The sequence below is a fragment of the Protomyctophum parallelum genome (genome assembly GCF_964188405.1).
Source record: "Protomyctophum parallelum genome assembly, chromosome: 15".
NCBI classification, from domain to species: Eukaryota; Metazoa; Chordata; class Actinopteri; order Myctophiformes; family Myctophidae; genus Protomyctophum; species Protomyctophum parallelum.
Window position 1 is genome coordinate 19,540,837 of NC_139710.1, and position 25,299 is coordinate 19,566,135.

The following is a 25,299-nucleotide window of genomic DNA, read 5'->3' on the forward strand; positions in this document are numbered from 1 at the left end:
GGCCGCTATGCAGCCCGGCCCCTATGTAGCCCTACGTCGCACCGCAGAGCCGAGTGGGTCATAGTGTCGGGGGCTTTGTCATAGTGTCGGGGGCTTTGTCAGAGTGCCTGTTGTACCCGTCTGTCTGTAGACCTGTCTAGATCTGTTAGTCCTTGTCCCGAATCCTGTGTCATAGAACTATTTGGGTCAGCTCTCGCCCTAAAGGGGAGGTCGTGCTGAAACAACAGAGCTTAACATGGCACAGTTGAGGAGCAAGAATTAAACTATTAATCTTGTGTCAGTGAGGTCAGATGTATATTTGCTGGCTGGCTCCATATATGCAGATCTAGTATGTCAAACCATGTATGGCTATCCAGGGTTTGATGAGGTCCGTTCAGGTGATGATGAAAAACGGGTATGGCCAGGGTTCATGGCCATACCAAGTTTATAGCATGTATTGAGTGCAGAGGTCAGATCGAGATAGTGTCACGGGGCGTGATGTTTCACGAGGTGTGACTCACGACATTTCCATATATTTCATAATATTGATGACATCAGGGATCTCCATTTATGGGTGTGATGTCACAAGGCGTTATGTCACAAGGTGTAATGGACTGGCAACCATATATGGAGGCGTAACCAAACGACCAACTGACCGGTTTTGCGAGTTTTCATAGTAATCTGCGACCTTCTGTCGCAATAAAAAGAAGGAAAAAAACGACATTATTATTGGTCACCGTATAAATTGCCCAGTTTAAAACTGAACATCTGCAGTAGCGTGTTGTTGCACAGGGACCAGGGCCTCCTCAGAAATATCCGCTTGTTATTCCTGAGGAGGCCCTTCCGGGAGAGGGCTTCAGCGTTGTCAATCCAGTTCAGTGAATTGTCATGTGCATTCAAAGGAACTTGTAGGTGTCCGCCATCAGCAGAAGGCTGTAGGGCGGCTATACTAGTATAGCTTATATATTAAGCTTTTTTATACTGCACAGGGGTCGACATTATAAATGGCCCACTGGCCCGCTTGTACTTTTCAGAACGGCCGGGCCACTAGATGGCGCCATACACTGGCCCTGTTTTTGCCAGTGTAAAAAATGCCTTGAAAATTAAATAAAGTCTAATTTCACATGAATCCCCTGTGGTACTGTTTTGACATTAATTCTGTGAAATCGTCTCGGTAAATGTACAGCTAAAACAAAAGGTTATGTGATCTACTGTGCTGTCGGTCTGTGTGCAGCGCTTTGACAGTCTGCAAGGAACATCTACGGCTTTAACTCATACATAGCTAAATGGCATTAGCAATAGTTCAGCACAGGCTAACATTAAAAACGTCTTTGGCCTGGATGGCTATTTGTTAAAAGAAGTCAAATAAGTACTTGGCCTAGAATGAGTTAAACACTGAAAGGATCCATGACCGAACTCCAAGACATACACCAATACATCCAAAAGCACCATTAACAATAAAGACTAAAGAGACAATATTATCAAAGGCGTTTACAAAACAAACATTGAACTAAAGATAAACCTTAAAGCGCCCCTCAAAAACACACGGTAGGCAAATTCTGTGGCTTTATGCAATATCCTGGGGCTAGGATTTTAAATAATAGTCTCAACTGTCTGCCCCACTTCCTTCCATCTCATCTGCCAAGATAGTCTTTTGACGTATATTTGTATTGATTCAGAAATATCCACCGTATAGCTATAGCAGCGTCACTAGGTAACGCTCACCTGTGGTCCGTCAATGAAATGATTCCACGCCGCCCGTGGCCATTACAAGTACGATCTTAAAGATGGGGTGCAATAGCTTTTTGGGGCATTTTATTTTTAAGTTTCACTCTGAAATGGAAAGCTGTGAGTTTCTGAACCAATCGGAGGATCTCATCCCTCCAGGCTATGGGACGTAGCTTCGCTACATCTGCAACGCATGGAGTTTTATGTTTAAAGTCACAGTGACTCACAGACAGATGGGCAGCAAAGCCTGTGGCTTATTTTTTAACCTATAATGTTTTCAGATACATATTTTAGCATGCTGAATACATTTTAAAACGAGTAATACACTGTCTGGATGTCATCTTGAATGAGATTAAAAACGGAGTAGTTCTGTAATCAAAACCAGCTGTGTTTAGAGGAACGCACAGCGATGGCTCTCAACCAGGTGAATGAAATCAAGATTAATTTCTATTCATGTGGGCCTCGTATCGACACATCATCACGTATCATGTTTTCGTTCAAAGGAAGTAATTAAAATGGGCTTTTTATGGACTTTTGATACACAAAAGGAAATTTCCCCATTGTTTTGGCATACTAGATTGTTAGATACTAGAATTTCACGGCCCTGATGGGCCGCTCATCCCAGAGTTACGTTGTAGCGCACTATGGGAAGAAGGAAATTGCGGGAGTTGACTCCACATGTAGTAACGGATGGCTTATTAGTTGTTATTATGTGTTATTATGCATTTTTGGCGCTGGCCGACAAAACCCCTGATCTGACGTTAAGCGGTGCCCAAAAGGTAGATCACGATCTACCAGTATAGATCACAAAGGCTTTGCAGGTAGACCACATTTTTGCATCTGCCGCTTGAGATGACCTGAGATGACTTGATTGATTGACATCAAAAAGGGCCTGTCAGCTCAAACACACAATGCAATACTTGTTGTTGCGTACAATCATCAGTAGCAAAGTCAAATACCAAAAATAAAAACCCTACCATTTCCATTTCCCCCCCCTCTATTTGACTATTTCCCATTCCATGTGCGTTTGTCTTATATGTAGCCTATGAAAGGCCCCTCAATTACATTTTGTAACTATTTTCAGCAATGGGATGATAGTTTTATTTGGTGGGTATATGTTGTTGAGCTGGTCGTTATGAAAGTAGCTCTGAAGTAAAATAAAGTGTGGGCACCCCTGGTATAGATGATTAGATATATATATTCATTCCGTCGGTAATCTCTCTACACATTGATATTCCAATCCTATCTTCAAGTTGAAGATATTCAACTGTGTTGTTTTTTATCTCATAGCCCATTTAATTAATATAATTGGTATTCCTAAATTATAAAATTATTCCAATTTAAATATAGTAACATGATGGTGTAGCGGAGTGTGTGTATATATGTCGTTACATTAACCATTGTAGTGAGTAGTCAAGTGTTTAGTGTTATCATATTTATTTATTCTGAATAATTAAGTGTAACACACATACATACTGTACATGCGTGCATGCATGGAGCATCCATGCCTCTCATTCACAGTGGGAGACAACTTGTCTTGTCTCTCAGTTTGAAAATACTTTTGTTCTATCGCCCTGCAGGCAAATATTTCTCCAATCTACTTCTGCCCCATTTAAAATTCTAATTGCCATGCCTAGGAGTTACTGTCGGCAGCAATGCAGCAGATATATTTCTTTCACAATATATCCCAAGTTCATTGCCTGCAAAATTGACATAATCTGAGACTTTACAGATCTACAAGCAAACAACGGATCACATCAACTTGCCTGTCAGTTTGTAGATCTGTGGGTTATTTGTGTGTGCACGCTATCCTAGCACATGCCATGGCATTGTGCCAGTCTCTTTGAAGAAGATTATTAAATATGCATGTCTTATTAACATACATGCACACTCATGATGAACATGCAGCATGGACAGACCAACTTAGAAATCACCATGGACTCACAGAATTGCGATCAGGTTTTAACTGACACTTTTGGTTGCAGTCTAGAGCCCTAGTTCTCACTCAGGCAGATCGGTTGAGAAAAGGCACACAGCTGACGGAAGAAATCAAGAATGAAAACAAAACAAAAAAATATGACACTCAATTGTCAGGGTGCACCATGGCATGGTGTGTAGTTTTATCAATTATTATGGCCCAGCACGACGGAGTCATCCTGGCTGGTGACTATATAATATTCATGTCTGTTGCCCTTTTGCAACTGATTTTATTTAGGACTCTATGAATCTTTTAATCTGACTCGGCACATAAATAATCACAATAATCACCCTCTACACTGGCTGCCTGTGAGCTCCATGAGCGACTTTAAAATTCATATTATTACCTATAAAGCCTTGGATGGGCTGGCCCCTACTTACTGTATATCTTTGAAATGCTCTCCCCTCCTAAGTCTTTCTCTTCCCGGGGTGATAAGGGCCTTTGTCGCCCGGGCACCTAGGCTGTGGAATGCACTGCCGGACGGTACAGCTAAGGTTAGCGATATCCGCTGTTTAAGTTACGTTTGAAAACCTACCTCTACACCAATTCCAATTTTGTTTTTCCTAACTGTTCTTTAGATGATTGTACATACTTAAATACTGTGGTTTGTTTTTCAAAAAGGTTTTGAGTTTGATGTGTTGTCTATGTCCATTGTTTTTAACCTTCCTCTGTGCAGCATTTGGAAAAGTGGAAATGCTGACCAAGATTTCACCTGCACAATGTTTCTTAATCTTTCAATGTTTCTACCATAATCGTAATAAGGGAACAAACTGAATGTATGCTGTTGAAAGGCTTCTGGACTCTGGAATAGAGGTTATCAATATCAAGTGACGATGACCTCAAAGAGGGCGCTTGGGCCTGGCAGTGCCAGGGCAGATTCAAATTGAACTGGGTCACAAACATGGATTCATGCCCCTGTTTGCCATAGGTGGCATGTGACTAAGATTACATTAGGCTGCTGGTTCATGTACGTGTGGGTGGGTGAGCAGTAAATTATTATTATGATTTTAGAATTTTGTTTCCAGCAAATTAATTTAATATAAGTCCAATACCATGAATGTGCTTGTCTTCAGCCTTTTAGTGTTTATTTTATTACATTTTTCATTGTGAATGTGAATTGGTTTATAGAAAAGGTCTGGAGGTGGGCCTCCAACCTGTTGAGGCACACCTCAACAGGTTGGAGACAAGTGCATAGGACCAAAGGTATTTTTGAAAAACAAAGAAAAGGACCCGCACACACTTTCGGAAACTTGCCAAAATTGCTCTTTTGTTAAAGGACCACTTCACCACTTTTCAACCTATCTTCATATAATAGGTCCTCACTAATAATCATGATAAAATGGCACGATATTTTTCTACTCAGTCCGTGTCTCATAGGAGGGCTGTGGGCAGTTTAGAAACCGTCTTCCAGCCTACTATCTGTCCCTTAAAAAATCAATAAAAGGCGTAAGCCGCAAAAAAATATCTTAAAAAAAAAAAAAAAAAAAAAAAAAGAAACCGTCTTCCAGTGACATCATCATTAGGCAGATTATTTTTGAAACAAGATTTTTTGATGAAAATGTTTAGATTTTCATTATCGTGAGAACGATGGCTTCCATTTTCGCATTGCAACTTTTCAGTACTAGAAAGCCTGCAGTTTTTATTAGCTTGTATTCCCCATCGATGATGTCACTGGAAGACGGTTTCTGAACTGCCCACAGCCCTCCTATGAGACACAGACCGAGTAGAAGAAAATTGCGCCATTTTTTTCAAGATTATTAGTGAGGACCTATTATATGAAGATAGGTTGAAAAGTGGTGAAGTGGTCCTTTAACGTTTTGGTCATTAGACCATCAGGACAGACGATACAAGGCACAATAACCAAACATTTATAGACTACACCCCCGGTGGGACGGTCATACACCCCCAGTGTGAAGGAAATATGGGAAAAAAGAGGAAGTAGGACATTCGGCATATGATCTTCAGTGGGAGACCAGGCAAGATCATGTTCTAAAATAAACTATACTAATGATTCTCTGTGGGGGAACATTTGCCGAAAATAGCAGCTCAACCTCACAATACAGGTAGCTATTAGCTGCAAGTTGTAACAAGCTCACAATGCAACGTAATGAAATGTATTTTGAGCTTGTAGATTGGCTATTTTTGGCAAGGTGATTTTGTTTCGCCAACGGCTTGAATTTCAGGTATATAGTGTATAATGTACAATACCTGAAATTCAAGCCATTGGCGAAACAAAACCTGTACATGACTGTCAATTGACTTCTGTGGCAGCGTTTGAGTTAAAACTCTGTGAACTTAGACTGATGATGACTCAACATTATTGTGCCCATGAACACACCAAATGAACTCAGACCACCTCAGGAGGTTATCTAAGTACAGTGTTGTTCGTTTCAAGGTCCGATTTCTGCACTTACAAAAACCTTTAAAATACACTTAGTGAAATTGAACATAAATGAAAAATGTATTTATTTGCATATCACCCAAACACGTGTAAGGTGGCGCACACATGTTTTTGTCTGAAAAGGGAACATCGGCATACTGATGAGTAGCATCAGCATGTTAGTTGGCTGCTAAATTGCTTGGGTGGCACTGGCTTTACATGGTTTGAGGCATCGCATTGAGGTAAGACGGTGATCATAATCGTAATTGTTCATTGCCTCCTATTTCTAGAGCAGTAGAGTGTGAGAAGTTATGGTCAGAGGTGTCAACAGAGCTTAGGTAGATCAGAATTAGCTGTGTCCTCTTTCACATCCCCCAATGTGAAAACAAAAAGGACCGTTCTTTCAAAATAACTTTAAGGCTAGTGACAATGGCCCCAAAACGTTGAGGTACGACCAAACACAACATTGTTTGTCCTCCTCTCCAAGGCCTCCCATACATGAACTGGATTATTGTATTGATTGAATACTTTATTAATAGTTTGCAAAAAGAAAAAAAAAAGTACAGTACAGTTCAATAAAAGGCCGGTCTGCTAAGAGGATTAAAAACCCAAGAATGCCTATGGCTTGTTTCCATTGGGGTCCTTCATATTCAATTCATCAGGTCCAGTGATGGGGGTCCCCAAGAAGATCAGGCCTCCAAACCTGGGGCAACAGGGCCTTCTCTGCACCGGCGTAGGGTCCATTGGGCCACGTGGGCCGTGGCCCAGTCAGTTTAGAGCTGGCCCAGTCTAACTTCGAAGAGAGGGGGTGAAAACACAACAAAAACAACAAAATATAGCCTACTTTGGCAGCCCTTGTGCATGCAAATGTCTGTTTAGTAGCAACCTACAGCATGCAAGCTTTGTTTTAAATGGTCCCCCATTAGCACGTCGGCAAAACCGCTCACACCTATCGGCCGGCTAATTTGCCCAGTCAATCATTTGATCCACGCTACTCCCCTGCTTCTCTGTAGCTGCCCTCCCCACCCTTTTGGGATGCACTCTCTATGCATCAGAAATGTACCCCCTCAGAAATCGCCCTGAAAACCCACATGTTCAGAATTGCCTTCCCGAGTTGACTTTGATTTTAACTCAACTTTTTGTGTTTTATTGCTTTTAACTTCTTCTCTTACTTCTTTACCATTTTCTAATAAAGTTGTTATTTTGTTTTGTTCTCTCCTCTGGCCCCAGCACACAAAGCGTCTTTGAGTACTTAGAAAAGCGCTATATAAAGTAAATCCCAGATATTATTATCGTATAAAAAATATTTTACTGCGGAAATTGTGAAATTGATGTATATATTGTTATACAACCCAAAACAAGAATTAATTCATTATGAATAATATAAACCAGCAGCTTCCGTATCTATGTGTGTTTAATATAAGGGGGGTCCCAGCCGAGGTCGGTGCGGTGTTCTGCGGCAATGTTCCCTCTAATTTGTTTTCGGTCTGAGTAAACACTCAAACCTCCTGAGCAAACATACATCACTTTGACACCAACTAGCCAAACATGAGAGAATGCGAAGTGAGCGCCCCACACTTCACACAGTTTGTTTTTAATTTTTTTGCCAAATTGATTTTCGGGGTGAATCAATGAATAGTTACGTAAGGCTACGCAATACAAGTTACAACATTGTTTTTGTTAATATCAAGGTGGTAGGCTAGCAATTTTACGAGCCTTTTCAGGCTGTGACTATTCTGTTGCTTGTGAAATAGCAGATGTACAAGGTCGTTGTGACCTTGTGGATTGGCTATTTGCACAATTGTTGCCTCCGTCTTATTATATAATAATAGGGCTGTCAATCGATTCAAATATGTAATCGCGATTAATCGCATGATTATCCATAGTTAATTGCGATGAATGGCAAATTAATGGCGTATTTTTTATCCGTTCTAAATATACCTTAAATCAGTGGTTGTCCCACTAAGGCCCATTATTTATTCTGCATTTGAGCCAAGGACCACCATTTGATGACATGTTGGTACCATTAGGAGAGAACAGGCCAATGTTGATCAAAATAACATATTGACGAGAGCCCTCCGCCTGCCTCTCTGTCCTGCAAGGACACACACACAGTCAGGCTGTCAACATTAGCTTTAGCAGGCATTAGCATGGTCTGTGTAGCATCAAGTGTGCAAAAGTAACTGTTATGTTTGTCTCCCGAAACTGTTCAGTTCAGGCTGCATGAACAGCGCTCTAGCGCTTGGTTTCAATGTCGTACCTCTTCTATTAGTTGGCTCTGGGTCAAACCACCGAGATCATGGGAAAAGGCTGGATGTGCGTGGCAGTGAAATTGGCCAATGCGAACTGTATAATTGTAATACTTTGGCACAAACCAACTATTGGCGAAGAACAATATTGATGTAACTAAGAGTTTCGATGAGGTAGCTATATTTTATATACAGAGATTTAGAAGGAATAAGCAAAATCGTGAGGCAACAATTCCTCCTCCAGTCTGCTGTTTCTCTTCTCCTGAGGAGATCACACTTTGTGGAGTGGGCGGTGGCTTCCAGGTGTGTGTGTGTGTGTGTGTGTGTGTGTGTGTGTGTGTGTGTGTGTGGGGGGGGGGTGACGGAAGGGTTATATATACTTTATTGAGAATTATTCAGGGTTTTACAATTTATGCATATATTACATTGAAGTTGCATGATTCAATACAAAAATATATCAAGGCATGCCACTACCAATTGTTTAGGTTAGGGACACCTTGTACTGTACATTTAGTGACGTAACTCGATGAGATTGAGTAGTTACCTTTACACAATTAATAGCGCTGGATTCACTAAAACCACAATCTCACATGTGCTTTTGTGCACATTAAGATATTTATATTCCACAAATGATGAGGATGTCCTGAGTCCTGACTTCAATCATGGCATCATGGTTTTAATCCTCTCTGAGCTTTTATTGTCAATGTACATTAGTTTATATGCCTCATTCCCTATATGGCCAGGCTTAATTTTCACCTTATTTTAGTTTTGGTCTGTGGAAAATGAGGTGCAAAGTGGTGAAATTTATGTAATATGCACAGAATTTCTTTTTTATACAAGAATCCATTTCATGTATGGGAGTCCTTAGAGATGAGATAAAACAAAGTTGCTTGGTGCTCCTACCTCCAGTAGGGTAGGCTACGGTATATTGAAAACGTTTTGGCTGTTTGCCAAGACTCACTACCCTATTTTGGTTAGTGTGGAAAGAACTTGATGTGAAAGGTCCTTGACTAGTAGCGTTGCAGCCAGGGAGCAGAGTTTGTTTTAAAACTCATTCACTGCCATTGACATGATATTCGTCACGTTTGTCTTTAGAGTTGTCAGTGTTTACGATAGCGGGCGCTCTTCCGCAACCAGTGAGTGATCCTAGAACTTCCAAAGAAGAGTATCTTTAAATGACTTGTTCTAAAAAAATCCAGGCGCTCCAGTCTAATGTTATATGTTGAAATATTGTATATTGTTGAAAACAAGCTGGATATTCAACTGCCAATAACTAAAGAACGTAGCGGTAATGCAGTCTTTCACCCTGATGTAAGATATTTGGTGTTTAAATCGTCATAGCACAACATATTCTGTGCATCTTTGTGACAGGCAAACCATTCTCCCCTTCCTCCCCACACAGGCACACACACAGGAACAGTTTTGACATGGGTTTTGTCCTACCCACTTGTGCAGTAAAAAAAGGGGTTTTACTCTGGTCACATCTGACCTGGTTATTATGCAAGTCGGATAACTGATGAGCATTTTATGGATTTTTCAGGGCTTATGTACACAAGCACGGTATGTACTGGTATACAGCATGAGTAGGCTATTAGCCTATGTATTTATCTAGCCTATGTAATCATATTATGCATTCAAATGGTACATTTAAAGATAATCGTTTGAGTGAGAGGTGACTCGGGCGAGTGCATTTATTTTTGTGTAACTTGGTGAGTGTGCAAATGTCTTTCATTCTTTCCAACCATCATATTGACACCTTACACTGACCTGATTTAGTGCAATTTGGAACCAGCAGCGCTAGTCTATAGTGTGAAATATCCTGTAATTAAACATGATTGAATGTCATGCTTCAGCATTTAGTATTCATGTTCAGTATTCATGCATTGTGCACAAGTTTATGCCTGATCATCAGCACATGGAATGACACCCGAGCAACCATTGTGTAACTTGTACCCTAAGGTCTTTGTAGGTGTGGCACATGAATCGGCAGCTTTAAATATTCATCGTCTCCGTAGGGCTATGTTTTCAGAGTCGCTCAACTTGTTTCAATGGTATTTACAACAATGGAGTTATAGACAAAATATGATGTAAGGTAATTCCTGATGTAAATCGCCATATTTCTAGATCCGTTTTGGCCCAGCTGGCCATTGGCTGGCTCCGTTTTGGCCCGGCTGGCCATTGGCTGGCCCAGACACGAGGCGGGACTTCCCCACTTCTTCTCCGTTGGTTTTTATTTTGACTCGAGTGGGAGGGGAATCCCGATCATAGACTGTAACGGTAGCCACGCCCCTCAGAACATACGCAACTTTATGGTCATTTTTTTAATTAATGGGACCATCATTTTCCAAAAAGAATATTATGACATTAGAAATGAGACTTTAAACTAGTGACTGGAAGCAGAAAGTATTCATGACCATGTTTATTAAGGTAATACAGTCTAGGTGAAGTTGGGCCCAAATACGGCGGCGGTGGGCGGCGGTGGCTCAGGGGTAGAGTGCCTGGATGGTAACCGTAAGGTTGCCAGTTCGAACCCGGGCTCCCCCAGAGTTACTGTCGAAGTGTCCTTGAGCAAGACACTGAACCCCTAATTGCTCCCGATGTGCTAGTTGGTGCCTTGCATGGTTTCCGCTGCCATCGGTGTATGAATGTGTGTGTGAATGGGTGAATGTAATGCACAATCTCTGTAAAGCGCCTTGGATAAAGGCGCTATATAAATGCACCATTTACCATTTACATGGACTTCTATGGGGCTATGGGTTTTTCTGGGTCCAATGACAGCGCCACAACAGGCCATTATATGAATCGCGATTTCCTTATAGGCTTCACAAAATATCTGTCTGACTGACCCCTGGTTGAGAGACTCAGAGTAGAGTCGGGGCTTCTTCGCTTGGAAAGGAGCCAGTTTAGGTGGTTCAGGCATCTTGTTAGAATGCCTCTCGAGCGTCTCCCTAGGGAGGTCCTCGATGCACAGCCCACTGGAAGGAGACCCCGGGGCAGACCAACGATGAGATGGGAGGATTATATCTCCACAATGGCCTTGGATTGCCTCGGGATCCCCCAGAATGAAGTTACTAATGTTGCTGTGGAGAGGGAAATCTGGAGCTTTTTGGTGGAGCTGTTGCCCCTGCGACCTGACTACGGATAAGTGGTTGAAGATGGATGGATTATGCAACGATGTTCAGTAGTAGCTCAGTTGCTGATAATTTATCCAATCAAAGGCCCAGGCAATTTATTTATTACATTAAACTAAGATGATAAACAGTGTTGATTTGATTTAGTTTAGTCATAGTCTTTTGAATATAATGGTATCGCAAAATGGATACCTCGTCGTATTTTCAGATACTGAAATAACAGATTTGTGGCAAAATATAAATTAGGCTGTTTTCCCCTATTTAATATGTCTGGTTAAGTATTTCAATTCAAATGAGCCTTGACTTTTCATTTTGAAACTGTGAAACAACTACATTAAAGGAGAATTCCATACTAAAAGGCTTTCTTACTTTTCTTTGTAGTTGTTACGTCCCCACCAAAGAGGTCCAGGTGTTATTTTGTGCAAAAGCTCCTTATTGCCTATTTCCCCTACCATGAGCCCTACATGAATTGCATTGAATTGAATGGGAATTGAATGGGGCTATGGGGTGTTGTGCTAATTCGCTTATTTCCATCGCTCAAAATTATAATTTCTTTGTATATATCCTCTCTTCATAATGTAAATAATATCCCAAACGGCACACTTTACTACTTCTTTCGATGGAAATAAGCGAATTAGCATAACACCCCATAGCCCAATTCAATTCCCATTCAATGCAATGCAATTCATTGAGGGCTTATGGTAGGGAAAATAGCCAATAAGGAGTTTTTTGCACAAAAAAACACCTGGACCTCTTTGGTGGGGACGTAACAACTACAGAGAAAGGCAAGAAAGATAAGAAAGCATTCTAGCATGGAATTCTCCTTTAAGAAGTAATTCCACTGTAAATCTATTGGAAAGGGGCAATTCCACTGAGAGTAGTTAGATGAGGGGGAGTTTCTTTTCTCAAGGTGGCCTATGGCAAATCTCATAAGCTTGAAGCAACAATACAGTCATACACTGGCCTTTAGCCAGCCTGCAGGAATGATGGGAAGAATGCCTCAGTCAGTGGGTGGTGGTGGTGGTATTGCCAGAGCACCCTCTAGCATACTGTACGTGCGTGTACCCACACACGGACGCATGCACACAGCACCATATACATACTATAGGCCTATATCTTCTGAGAACAACAGCAAAACTGTGTTTTATGTTACTAACCTTCAGCGCCCATTCATGGGCTTCTGACGGCATGCTGTGACCTCCATGCTGTGTAGGTGTCTGTATTACAGTGAGAAAATGATGGAGGTACATTATCTGGGCTGTACCTCATTGTTCCCTTCATCTAAATTAGCTGCAGTTTCTTTTAGTGAGCGTTCTCACAGTGTAGCCTAGCGAGGTGAGGGACTGTACAGTATTAAAGAAAGCAGGAGGGGTATTGGCTCCTATTAACCCATTTAGACCTGAGGTCGATTCTAGAGTTTCTGAACAACTTATTATTATTATTGTGTGTATGTACGATGCCGTATATAATACGGTATATATTTGCCTTTTACCCCTTTTTCTCCCCAATTTAGTTGCTATATGCCAATTGACTCCTCCCTACACACTGCTGTTGTATCCTATAGACAGTGTCGCAGTCCTGCCCCCTTTCATGATGACGCCAGGCCCAGGAAATAATTCCCAATTCCCAAAAAGTAATTATTTAAAGACCTTTTAAGCGTCGTATACAAAGCCAATTCGAATAACTTGTGACAAATCATGACAACACAAACACAATATTTTGGACCAAAACAAATAATTACAAAGAAGAAAAACAACAAAAAAAGTGTTGTAACCTGCCGTTCTTTTCTTTCTAATTATTCGTTCGGCCCAAAATATTGTGTTTGTTGTCATGATTTGTCACAACTCGAGTTGGCTTTGTACGAGGCTTAAAAGGTCTTTAAATAAATACTTTTTGAAATGTCTATGAGGAAATGAACGGGGAATTATTTCCTGGGTCCTCGTAGGGGGCGGGACTGCGACGCTCTATTGACTCACCTGCCAGTAAGGAGTCCCGTAGTACAACGTAGTGCCTTTGTCCTACTCCTACCTGCTGAGAGGGGTAACAAGACTACTCGCCCCGTTTCTGTTTTCCTCCCAGAATTTTCCCCAGTGAGGGGTGGGAGAGGCTGGACAGCAGACGGCTGGACTTTGAATTTCTCTAACTATAAACTTGCATGACAGCAGAACAGCCTAAGTACAAATATAATTTATGAAAAGCTACTACAGTGAAGTCTGTTCACAGAAGTTGTTGTAGGATATGTGGGGATTATCTGACGAGGTACCATTTGAGGGGGCAAAACCTTATACTAAATAATACTAAATTGTTTATAGGTTCAATATAAGTCAAATAATATAGCCTTTCCACAGGAGTATCTTTTTATATTTTTCCAAAAAGAATACAAACAGCCAATAACATATTACAAAGTTATCCCCTTCACTGGGGAAATTCCGGGAGGAAAAACGGGCAAGCACCGGGGGTAGTCTTGTTACCCAGTGACCAATATCACCCTATCTTTCCCCGAACACGGGTTTCTATAGACACTCAAGCCTCAGCTTCTGCAGTGGCGGGCACTGGGCAGACACTTATACCACTGCACCAGTGCCACCTGAGCCAACCAAAAATCCTTATAATCAGTTCTCTATAATCATATATCAATAATGATTATTGATGAATTTTACAATATTATTTAAAAAGATAATTGGCATTATCTTTTCTTGTCATAATCACGCAGGCCTAAAGTAACAGCTGAAAAAGGACAGATTTTTTTTTTTTTACCTAATATCCTTTTTACAATAATAATGATAATAGTTTTTATGCCACTTTTGAGGTGAGACTAAATGTTTCAATTCGTTGCACTAGACCTTACCCGGCCGTATAATATATGAACACCAAATTATGTACAGTGTTGGTAATGCGATTTAATAGATCATATTATATGAAAAAAGGGCGTCGTTATCCCCTACATATGGTAATTGGTAAATGGGCAATGTCTTTGTGCAAATTCAGAGCGATTGGTGCAGCCAACTGAGGACAGCGACATTGCCTCAGACAAACATGCAAACAGACATTCCTTCAATTAGATGTTAGATGTTAGGTAGGACAGTAGTAGACATACAGAGACAGGGACGCACTGCGGTTCATTTCAGTAAAACTAGACATGTTGCACTAACAGTATGTGGTTATTAATCAGGTCAGCTAGTAGGTGCAAGTTAAATGAATAGCTACGTAAAATATTATTTTCATGATGTGGAGTAGTACTGAGAGTTAGACGATAACTCCTGCAGATTGCATAAAGACCAAAGGCCTTTTATTTCAAGGCAGTACAGCGTGGTATTTTGCCTTCGGAATGACACGTGAAGTGAGGTTTCTGTTATTTGAGCAATAACTATTGTGCCATTTAAGGCAAGAGGCATGCAAGATGTCATACATTATGTCTGTTGTAAAAAGTGCAGATATAGACAGCTAAGACATGTAACAACTATAAGTAGAGATGGATGTGTGCACTGTGCAATGTTTCCAACGTTCGACAATATCGCCTTCTCTCTGGCAATTCATCTTTTGTTTATGAATCAATTAATTTGAATTGAGAGTGCGTCATTATTGCAATTCATTTGTGCAACTTTTGCTCAAATGATTAGCTGACTTCATGTGTAGGAGTGTGTGATAAGTTTAACTACAAATGTCCTAGGTTAAAGGGAAATAACACTAATTTTTAACATTAATATACCTTAGAATTCTTGTGTGGCAATAATAAATAAGTTCCCCCCCTTAAGTCTAGAACTTGGGGTCATGATTGTGATCAGACAGTGACATAGAGAAGGTGTACTCTGCAGGCCAAAGGGCGGAGTGGAGTGCATGAAAATGATATCTAACTGATAAAATTGTTGAATCAACTGTGAATCAACCGTTTGTCATCTATACATATGCCCAGGTATTTGTGGCTGTAGACACTATAGAGTCCCCTCTATAGTGCTTATGTTACCGCATTGTTTTCTTGAGAAGACAATGTATTTCGTTTTTCCGGAATTTAATGAGAGTTTATGATTGATAATAGAATTCAAATTAAATTAAAGTCTGATTGCGGGTTTTGAAAGGCTAAACTGAGTGGATAACTGCGTAGATCTGCGTAAAGATTTAAATAACACTTTTGGCAGAATATCAGTCTCTTGTGCAAGTAAGAGACATCAATTGTCAGATATAAAACATGTAAAGTTGTCATATGCGGCGGTTTTAGATCAGAGATTATGAGATTGTGCATCATTAATCATATCTGTATACATGCAGGCAGTCATCCTCTTTTCTCATGGCCATCAAGGCCTTGATGAATGGCTGGTTAAGTTCACACCAGTGTGGAAACCCCTCCCTTCCAGTAGTGCAATCCCTTTCCAACCACGGGTTTAAACATGTTGCTGTGTGTACAACTTCAAACATAACTGAGTGGGAGGAGAGACTGAGAGCAGAGCAGCTGATGGTATAGTTGACTGAATATTGCAAGGCTGTACAATTCATTGAAAAACTAAAATGTTTGCCACATCCTCATTCAGGTGCTAAAAAGAAACCCCTGTGAATAATGTGCACTCCTAACGGTAATTATTGTCTCCACCAGGCCGAAGGCATGGGGGGAGAGTATGTTTTGCACTCCGTCCGTCCGTCCGTGTGTCCGTCCGTGTGTCCGTGAGCAGCTAATCTCGGCCACCGTTAAACCGGTCGATGCCACATTTTGCACACACACTCCCTGGATGCCAACGATGAACCTCTGCCCCAAACTTTCCAGAACGGCCTGTTATAGCGCCACCAGGAGGCCGCTTTGTGCTAAACAAGTTTTTGCACAGTACACCTACAGATTTTGTCCAAACATCGCGCAAATTGGTACACAGTCTCTCTAGAGCCATTCAACAAAACCGGTCTTTCAGATTTCTCAGACTCCATCCTGATTGGTTAAGATTGGCTTCCAAAGTTCACAGGAGTGCTCAGTTTCAAACAAAATGCTGCAAATCATGAACACATCGCGTGAAATTGTGCACGCACATTCCCACTAGGCCGAGGACGAAATGCCACATGAACAATTTCAACTCAGCCTCAAGGTGGCGCTATAACTGGCCGAAAAGTGTTTTTACCTCTAACTGCACGGATCTGTGGATAATTTACTTTTGTTGCCCTTTTATTCAACCACCAGATGAAGGCAAGCTGCAATGTCCTACATTCCTATCCTGGTGGAGACCTGTGCCCAGAAGGGCACTTTTTCTAGTTTTATTTCTGACCAACCAATCTGGTGCACACTGATACAGTTGCACAAGTGCACGTGAACATGCACGTGCAACATAATGGTGTAGGGTGAGCCTCGTCCTACACCCAGCATTGTTTGACTGGACGGGATCCTTGGATCAGCTTACTGCAGTATTTGATCTAGAAACCAGAGCGACCTGTACACCACCGCAGTGAATCTGGGATGGGTTTAGAATGGCACCGGCATGCAGTCTGTGTCACAACCTCCACCTCAAATCTCTTTTCTTCTACTTCTTTATTCTCTTTCTTGTTTTTTCTCTCTCTCACTCACTCACTCACACACACACACACCCTCACACACACACACACACACACACACACTATTATGGCTGAAGGTGACTTCCACGACAGGTCACAAACCTGTCACCTCATGACACCAGGTGCAGCATTTGTGTCCAACACACATTCAGGAGGTGACTGGATTTGTTTTAAATTGATGGTGTGTTATTTGAGATGGGAGACACAGTGCATCGGGTTTGCATTGGAATGGAATCTGGGTAAAAAATGTACACTCTCATGGAAAATGGACCAGTCCAACTCATTTAATGCTCGTGATTAATTGTTTACTGTCAAATTAACTCCTGTCTCACCTCCCCCTTCCTCCTGAACACCCCCCCCCCCTCTGCCCCCCCCCTCTCTCTCTCTCTCTCTCTCTCTCTCTCTCTCTCTCTCTCTCTCTCTCTCTCTCTCTCTCTCTCTCTCTCTCTCTCTCTCTCTCTCTCTCTCTCTCTCTCTCTCTCTCTCTCTCTCTCTCTCTCTCTCTCTCTCTCTCTCTCTCTCTCTCACACTCTCTCCTTTCTCCTCTTCTGTCCTTCCCTTCCACCTACTCCTCTGTCTTGCCCCATCCCCACTCCCTCACAGATGATCCCCGCTGCCCAGCTCGCCAGGAGCGATGGGATGTGTCAACTAGGTATTACACCTATCCAACACCTACCTAACAACACCGCCGGACACAGAGTGACTGCCCGGGTCGGCAGGGGAGTGGAGGGAGGAGAGGGGGGCTCTGTCATTGGGTCAGGTGGGGTGTTAGGCAAAGGAACGGGTGAATGTGATGAGCAGTGCAGAGAGGAGATGATGGAGATAAGGAAGGTGTCAGGCAAACGTAGGAAGTTTGGAAGGAGATAGGATAGACCCCTTTTGAGCTGCACTAATGCTTATTATTTTACCAATTCTATTTTTTTTTTGCATATTTATTACCTAAACACAAAGGTAGGCAGCATTCATTTTAGCCTCAAGGCCGTGCTAGTGAGTTGACAGTTTTCATTGGGCATGTTTCAAGGAAGGTCAATGTATAACGCCATGCTGTCAGAAGGAAGGCCGTGAACACAACCCCAAGACCTTATTGTACCTAAACACGACTTGACGCAACAGCAGAAATACCACAAACACCCTTTGCGAACAATTAAACTCACCTTCCAGGCTTCTGTCCTGTGTCTCTCCGCTCCCATCTCCCTCCTATCTTCTACCCCTTCCCTCATTCCTCTCCTCCTTTGTGCCACCTCCTCCTGTTTTCCTCATCTCTGCCACCACCCTGGTTGCTCTTGTCTCTTACCATTGGTCCTATCTGCATGGCCACCCGCAGACAAACTAATTGTCTACAGTTCAAAAAGGTTGCTTTCCCAATATCCTCGGTCGAGTATTAACACCAAACGGCTACCTCTATAGTATACCGTGGGAGGCGGTCCCGTGCGGACTAACACAGACCTGAGGCCAGCCCAGAGGGCGGTAGGAACTGTCTCCAGCTTCTACTGTAAACCTGGATTCCACGGCGGTCCACTCCACCTTAGTTGAAGTTAGAAATTCTGAACCATTCAGAGTTTTTCTCTCTCTTTTCTCTCTCTTTTCCAGATGTTCAACTCATGTGTCCCTCCCTCTCTTTCTGTCCCTTGTGTTTCTCCCCTTCCCCCGTTGCATGCATCAGCCCTGGACGATGTAAGAAGGCTGAGGGAGAGCACTTCCACATTCACACCAGAGCGAGGCAGAGGAGGGGTGGAAGGCGCCGCCGCCGACGAGGAGGAGAAAGGAATGGGCGTGGGGAAGAACACCACCTCTAAGTCGATGGATGGAGGCGGAGAAGGAGGCAAATATGAAGAGGAGAGCAAAGACGGCGCGGATTTCTACCCCATCCCGGTATGCATGTGCATGCATGTGTATGTGTGAATGGTTTCCTATTCCTATAGAAATGTGAGGACTAGCTAAATGTCCTCAATTTTCAGGAGTACAGTTTAAAATCTTTCATGATGAATGGTATGATGATAAAGACAGGTGTTGGAGCTCTGTAATTACAGTCCTCTTCACTCTCTCTCTCTCTCCCGCATACACACACACACACACACACACACACACACACACACACAGTCATTTATTCTGTGCGTCACACACAAGACCTTCCATGACTACTACTCTGTGTTGTGTGCATGTGGAAGACCGCTGTCTCATCCATGCCCAGATGGAGCAAGTCACTGCTCCTGTTTCCATTTCCTACACTACCAGTGCCTGATGTAGGTCAAACGACAAAAGCTACAACAACAAAACATCCACCACCAATTCATAAGTCAAACTACAGTCACGCACGCCTGAAGTATCAAATAATACAGTGGGGTTATACCGTGGGGGTTTTGACCAGTGCTGTCTTTTAGTGGAGTGGTGACACTGACTATCCCTAAGGCCTACTAGTTTGGCAAGATCATCTGGAATCCTTTTCTTGGCTCAGTAAAATAGAAACAGTACAGCCATTTTCTTCCCATTATTCCACTATAAGAGACGTTATTGTTTTGAGTCTCTATTGATGAACATTTTGACCCACAGTTTGTAAAACATCCCACGTCCCAAATGGAAAGTTTTACAAGGTATATCTGCGATGTGAATCATGTGATGCAACGCATTGATTGCTTGTAGATCTGTTCTTTTTGGTAAGCAACACCATTGTGTAACAATAATTTTGAGCTTAAAATTACAGCAAATGCAGCAATTAATAGTTAATATAATACACACATGCAAGGAAAGATCAGTGAAGTAAACGACATTCAGAAGATCCATCCTGATAGCTTTAGTATTCCACATAAACTGACAGTTATACTTGTGCCTGGAGGCAATAAAAGTGTTTTTCCTAAATCTTGACATACCCATATGTAACCTAAACGGGCATTTTCCCTCATTATTGTGCATGCTGCTACAACTAGGTATTTATTTATTTTGCACCCATATCACTGTCATTTTATATTTTTGTGTTGGCTATTATACTAGCTTGCAGCGCCACAGCAAGAGGTGACATGCTGTGAGCTTGTATATCTACTATTTTTGAACATTTTCGAAAGATCTTGAAAGTGTGAGAACAACTGGTTTAGATGGCATTTGTAGAATTGGCCTCAAGTCTTAATGGGATAATGGATTTGACCTACTAAACACAATCACAGACATGTGCATTGTGCACACACAGTAAACACAACCTGGTGACATTTGTCACGTCATGTGAGGTGAGTTTTCTTTTGCATACAGCCATCTGTCTTTTCATCCTGTTACGTATGACAAAAAAAGAAAACGAGACTTCTCTCTTCCTCAAATGTCACTGTGTGTGTGTGTGTGTGTGTGTGTGTGTGTGTGTGTGTGTGTTGCAGACTGTCCCTCCATAAAAGGACCCTCATACATGTAAAACAAACACACTCACACACAACACACACCACTTTCGATGCAAGAGTGTTTGTTTACATGCATGTTTGCATGGGATCCAAATTTTGTTTTCCAAGCAACACAGCTGCATCTAGTGACGTTAATAATGGATGTGGTAGATTTACTGTAGGTGTGCAAGGCAGCAATACTGTAGATGGGAGTCATCAGTATATGTACATTGAAACACCTTAATCTAACCCATTATTATTAATTGGATTGACTGCAGCTGTGTCGCTTACATCATGGTGTACTAAGCCTAAGGTATGTAATATTGTCTGTCTTATGCGGACTGCCTTTTGTTTTTAACCAGAATTGTTAATAAACTACAAAACAGCCTAAATTGTATACATTCTAAAACTTTCAAAAATATATTTCAATGATGAAAAAGAAAATGTATATTATTATCGTCACAATATCATATTGGTGTCACTGTGTAGATATGAAGTGATTTGACCAAATATACACACACATACCCCCCCCCCCCCCCCACACACACACACACACACACACACACACACACACACCCGTGCACACACACATGCACGCACAGACACACATAGACACTAACAGTTTTGTTTCGGCACACAGTCAAGAATGTGTCAATGTTATGCTATGCATGCTGACTTTAACCTACATTGTAGAAAACCAGTTTGTGGGCTGTAGTTATTGACAACAGCAAGCAGCAATAAGAAGATTATCTTCTGATTAAATGAAAAGCATTGTGTGTGTGTGTGTGTGTGTGTGTGTGTGTGTGTGTGTGTGTGTGTGTGTGTGTGTGTGTGTGCGTGTGTGCAGGTCGTGGTAAATGGCGTGGCCCAGGCCAGTGGAGATCATGATACGGAGGACACAGAGCTGATGGCAATCTACGCTAAAGATGGCCAAGGAGCCGAGAAGGTACGACACACTGATTTAATCCCCAGTGTTGTCCGTGTGTTCCCTCACAATACTGGTGTACGAAGCTTAACCACTTAATACTTTGTTGGCCAGGATCCCCAAGAGTCTATACTTTTCCCCTCATTTTTTCAGGGTTACACCAGTTCTCCTTGCCAAAAATAGACAATATACAAACGTTGTATATCTGCTAGTTTGACGAAAATTACACTATGTTTTATATATGTTCCCGCTAAAGAATGCCCAAAATAGGGATATTAGCTTGGGTTCATTTGATTAACATAAAGGCTTACAGTCAGTATCTACACCAGTATTAAGCTACTTACCTGCCAAGCCTACACAGCAAAATACTTAACTCCTGGACCCACAAGGTTCTCAGACTTAATGCTGATTTTACTACATGCAAACTCTGTTTCACTACCTCTTCCATGTAAACCTACAAGATCTGCGTTCAAGGTCACTATTGTCTTTGTGCGTTAACAAAAATACAGAACTTAATCGCAAGCATATTGGGCCTATCAGACTCAGACTCATTGACTCCTCCCTTTTCCTGTGATCTCTTCTTGTCCTCATCACTGTGACTCGGCTCTTTTCTCATAGTGAGAGTGATGTCACACAGGCTGAGGGGTGACCCTGCAAAACATAAAACTTGTATACATTTCATGTATTCCAAATACACAGCCATAGACCGGTCCTATCCGCCCACGGTTAGCAGACTGACCACATCTGTCAGGCACATGCGCAGTCTAATGGCATATTGGCCTATCTTGTGTGCCCCATACATTTGTGCTTCCTAAAATAAGTTTTGATATATTCAGTCCTGCACTCATTCTTGGCCCCTCGCCGGAAAGAATGTCCGTGTGCAGCTTGTGGAAGAGTGGACTTATACGTTTTCTGCCAGAACTTTCAAATTAATATGAAACTAGTCACCAAAACGACGAAGCCTTAGGAACGCAGTTCTACAAGTTTAACTGCCGATGTGGTCAGTCTTCTAACGGTGCACAGATAGGACCGATCTGTGGCTGTGTATTTGGAATACATGAAATGTATGTAAGATCATAGACATTCTAGGGCTATTAACTTGAATAACTATTAACTGAGAATATTCATCTAATATTCAATCATGTATTTATTCACAAAAAACAACTTACATTTAGTTGATTTAAATTGTATTTGTGCTCCGGACAAGTGACTTTTGTGCCCGCACAACTGAATGGGAAATGTACTTGTCCGTAGGACAAGTACCTCGAAACGTTGATGTCAAGCCCTGCCTGAGGCTGTACTGTACATTAAATGGTCCTGCCTGAGGCTGTACTGTACTTTAAATGGTACTCTGACTCTGAGAGTCTTAACTGTTGCACATTTAAACAGCTGTCCAGGGTACACTCTGAAGTCCCAATTAACCTCGTTCAAGACCCGCTGTTTTGTGTGTGGACGTTTTGTAGTAAAAATCCATTGACACTATCAGCAACAAAGCAACAGGCTGCAATTCATTTTCAATTAAAGCCAGTGCCATGAAGCTACAAACCGATACCGGACACAAAGTTGAGCTGGCTAGTGGCTACAACACCCAAATGACGCAGTGAAGTGTAAATCAATCGTATGTTGATGCCTGACAATTGTCGTTATGCGATGCGCGTGGCGCTACAAAAAACATGAGCCATTTTATTTTTCCAGTGCTCCAATGACACAGTGAAGCATCAAACAATCGTATGTTATTGTTTGAGGAAGAACTCATTCTTGCCAGTGTTTCCCCTAGCCAGAACCTGAAGGGGCATTTTGTGCTCACATAGAAAGATGTATATATACTGTACGTATGGTACATTTGTGCACAGTAATGAGAAGAAGAATATCGGTCTAGTTTACATGTGAATTATCCATAAGGAAAATATACTTTTATTAGACAAAAGGTACAGTATAGAGTATAACCAATCACAAACCAGTCAGTCACACATCAACAACTAGTGATGGCACAGATGGGGCTTGTATCTCCATATTTAAACTTTTTCTTGAATGCCCTACTTAGTGTTACACTATAAGTGTAAAAATAGCAGATCTACCGTTGGTCGTCGTATTCCCGTTTATACAGTGTTGCTTGAGCAATACTTCAACCGTGACTTGGCAGCAATGTAGTTGGCCATGCTTGGTTGTTTTGTAGCCTTTGTTGCCATTAGTGTGAAATGTGAATGCAATCAGGTATTGAGAACAATGCTAGCTTATATAATTTCACAACTGTAAAGGTGAAAAGGGGATGTTTATTTAACCTTTTCAACAAAACATGTTACAAGCTGCTTTACAAAGAATTCAGTCATAATAATAAAGGAAGAAGAGGAGAGCAGGTTTTGGACTACTTGGCATTCACTGACCAACAATGACGTGTGTGTGTGTGTGTGTGTGTGTGTGTGTGTGTGTGTGTGTGTGTGTGTGTGTGTGTGTGTGTGTGTGTGTGTGTGTGTGTGTGTGTGTGCGTGTGCGTGTGCGTACGCACTGATGCCTTTGTAGAGCTCAATGTCTGAGACGTTGGATAGCACAGACAGTATTGATGCCAGAAGGATGGATATGATCTACACGATAGAAGACACCCCACCATGGTACCTGTGTGTGTTCTTAGGCCTACAGGTAAATCCTCCTTCCAACTTCGAATGGGCAACAGTTACTTCTTTTATTTGCACTTTATTGATGATATTATTATTACATTACAGTTGCGCCTTTGAATACATTTGTGTGTGTTTACCAAAATAATCCTAGTGTCTCTATTTTGGTGCAATCACTGGGTGAAAGTAGCATATCTACATGCTCAAATCTCTTCAGTGAATATAATTGGTAGCTAGTATAGAGGGTATGCGCATGCTTAAAGTGAATGACACATCGAGTGGCAAATCGAGTGGCAAAGCAACATGCAAAGTGAGTTTAATGTTGTTTAATGCAATCAGATAGGACTTTTCTGTTTGGGTGCATGGGCTGTCAAGGCCAGGAAGTAGTTTTTTGACACTCAGTAGGCATTCCTGCATAACTTCCGGATTTGATGACGATGTCACACGCATACCCTCTATAGAGCCCTGGAACAGTTTGTGAAAAGTACAGCGGTTCGATTTCACAATGACGTTAACAGGATAACACAAAAAGCCCTGGTCCTATGTATTGAACTCATCAAGGTCGTAGGTTGTAGGGTTATATATAGTTTGCAAACCTCTGTAAAGATAGTAAATATATACACAGTTAAACCTAAACCCTGTGTATCTCCAGCACTACCTGACATGCTTCAGTGGAACCATTGCTGTTCCGTTCCTCCTGGCCGAGGCCATGTGTGTGGGCTATGACCAGTGGGCCACCAGCCAGCTCATTGGGACCATATTCTTCTGTGTGGGCATCACCACTCTTCTCCAGACCACGCTGGGCTGCAGGTAGACGCTCACACCATCCTTGCAATTCTATGCCCGGGGCGACCATTTTGTGATCTCCACGGATTACATGAATTCCCCTAATTCACTACACTACATGCCTAACCTTAATCTAACCCTGATTGCCACACTAAGCCCTATAAGTCCTAACTCCAAAACAGGCCAATGGAACATATGGACCAGCAAAAATGTTATGTTCTCACGTTCCAGGACACACAGACAGAGGCTTACCTACGTGTTCTGTGAAATAAGAGTTTCAATTACACATTGATGCACACATGTTTTCCCTAAGAGAATTGGTCAGGGATGCACGATAAATTGTATATCAAATATATTGTATTGGCTAATATCGGCCTTCAAAATGTACTTAAAACAGTATTAGCTAAATATCCCAATATAATAATATAATAAAAATAATAACTGACGTGGAAATGTAGTTGTAGTAAAAGTAAATAAAAGGGAGTCAACTGCAAATGTACACAGTTTAATGAAAATATTCAAAATGAGGCCCCGCTTGTGTGCACAATTACTTTAAAATGCACACTCACTCAATTTCAAATACCACATACTGTATTATGCAATGTATACAAACCCCGCCACATATCCCAGTGGTTGACACTAATGG

General features: G+C 41.7%; 1 protein-coding gene across 2 annotated transcripts in view; it reads left to right on the forward strand.

Moving 5' to 3' along the window:
* slc23a2 (solute carrier family 23 member 2) overlaps window positions 1-25,299 on the forward strand; it is a 46,877-nt gene that overhangs the window by 4,774 nt on the left and 16,804 nt on the right. Inside the window, exons 2-6 of one of the 2 annotated variants that reach the window (XM_083785035.1) lie at window positions 17,575-17,623; window positions 18,635-18,843; window positions 21,178-21,276; window positions 23,776-23,892; window positions 24,520-24,677. In XM_083785035.1, the coding sequence (XP_083641161.1) occupies window positions 17,575-17,623; window positions 18,635-18,843; window positions 21,178-21,276; window positions 23,776-23,892; window positions 24,520-24,677 (632 nt within the window). The remainder of the gene's footprint in view (window positions 1-17,574; window positions 17,624-18,634; window positions 18,844-21,177; window positions 21,277-23,775; window positions 23,893-24,519; window positions 24,678-25,299) is intronic. The other variant, XM_083785036.1, reaches the window with a different exon arrangement.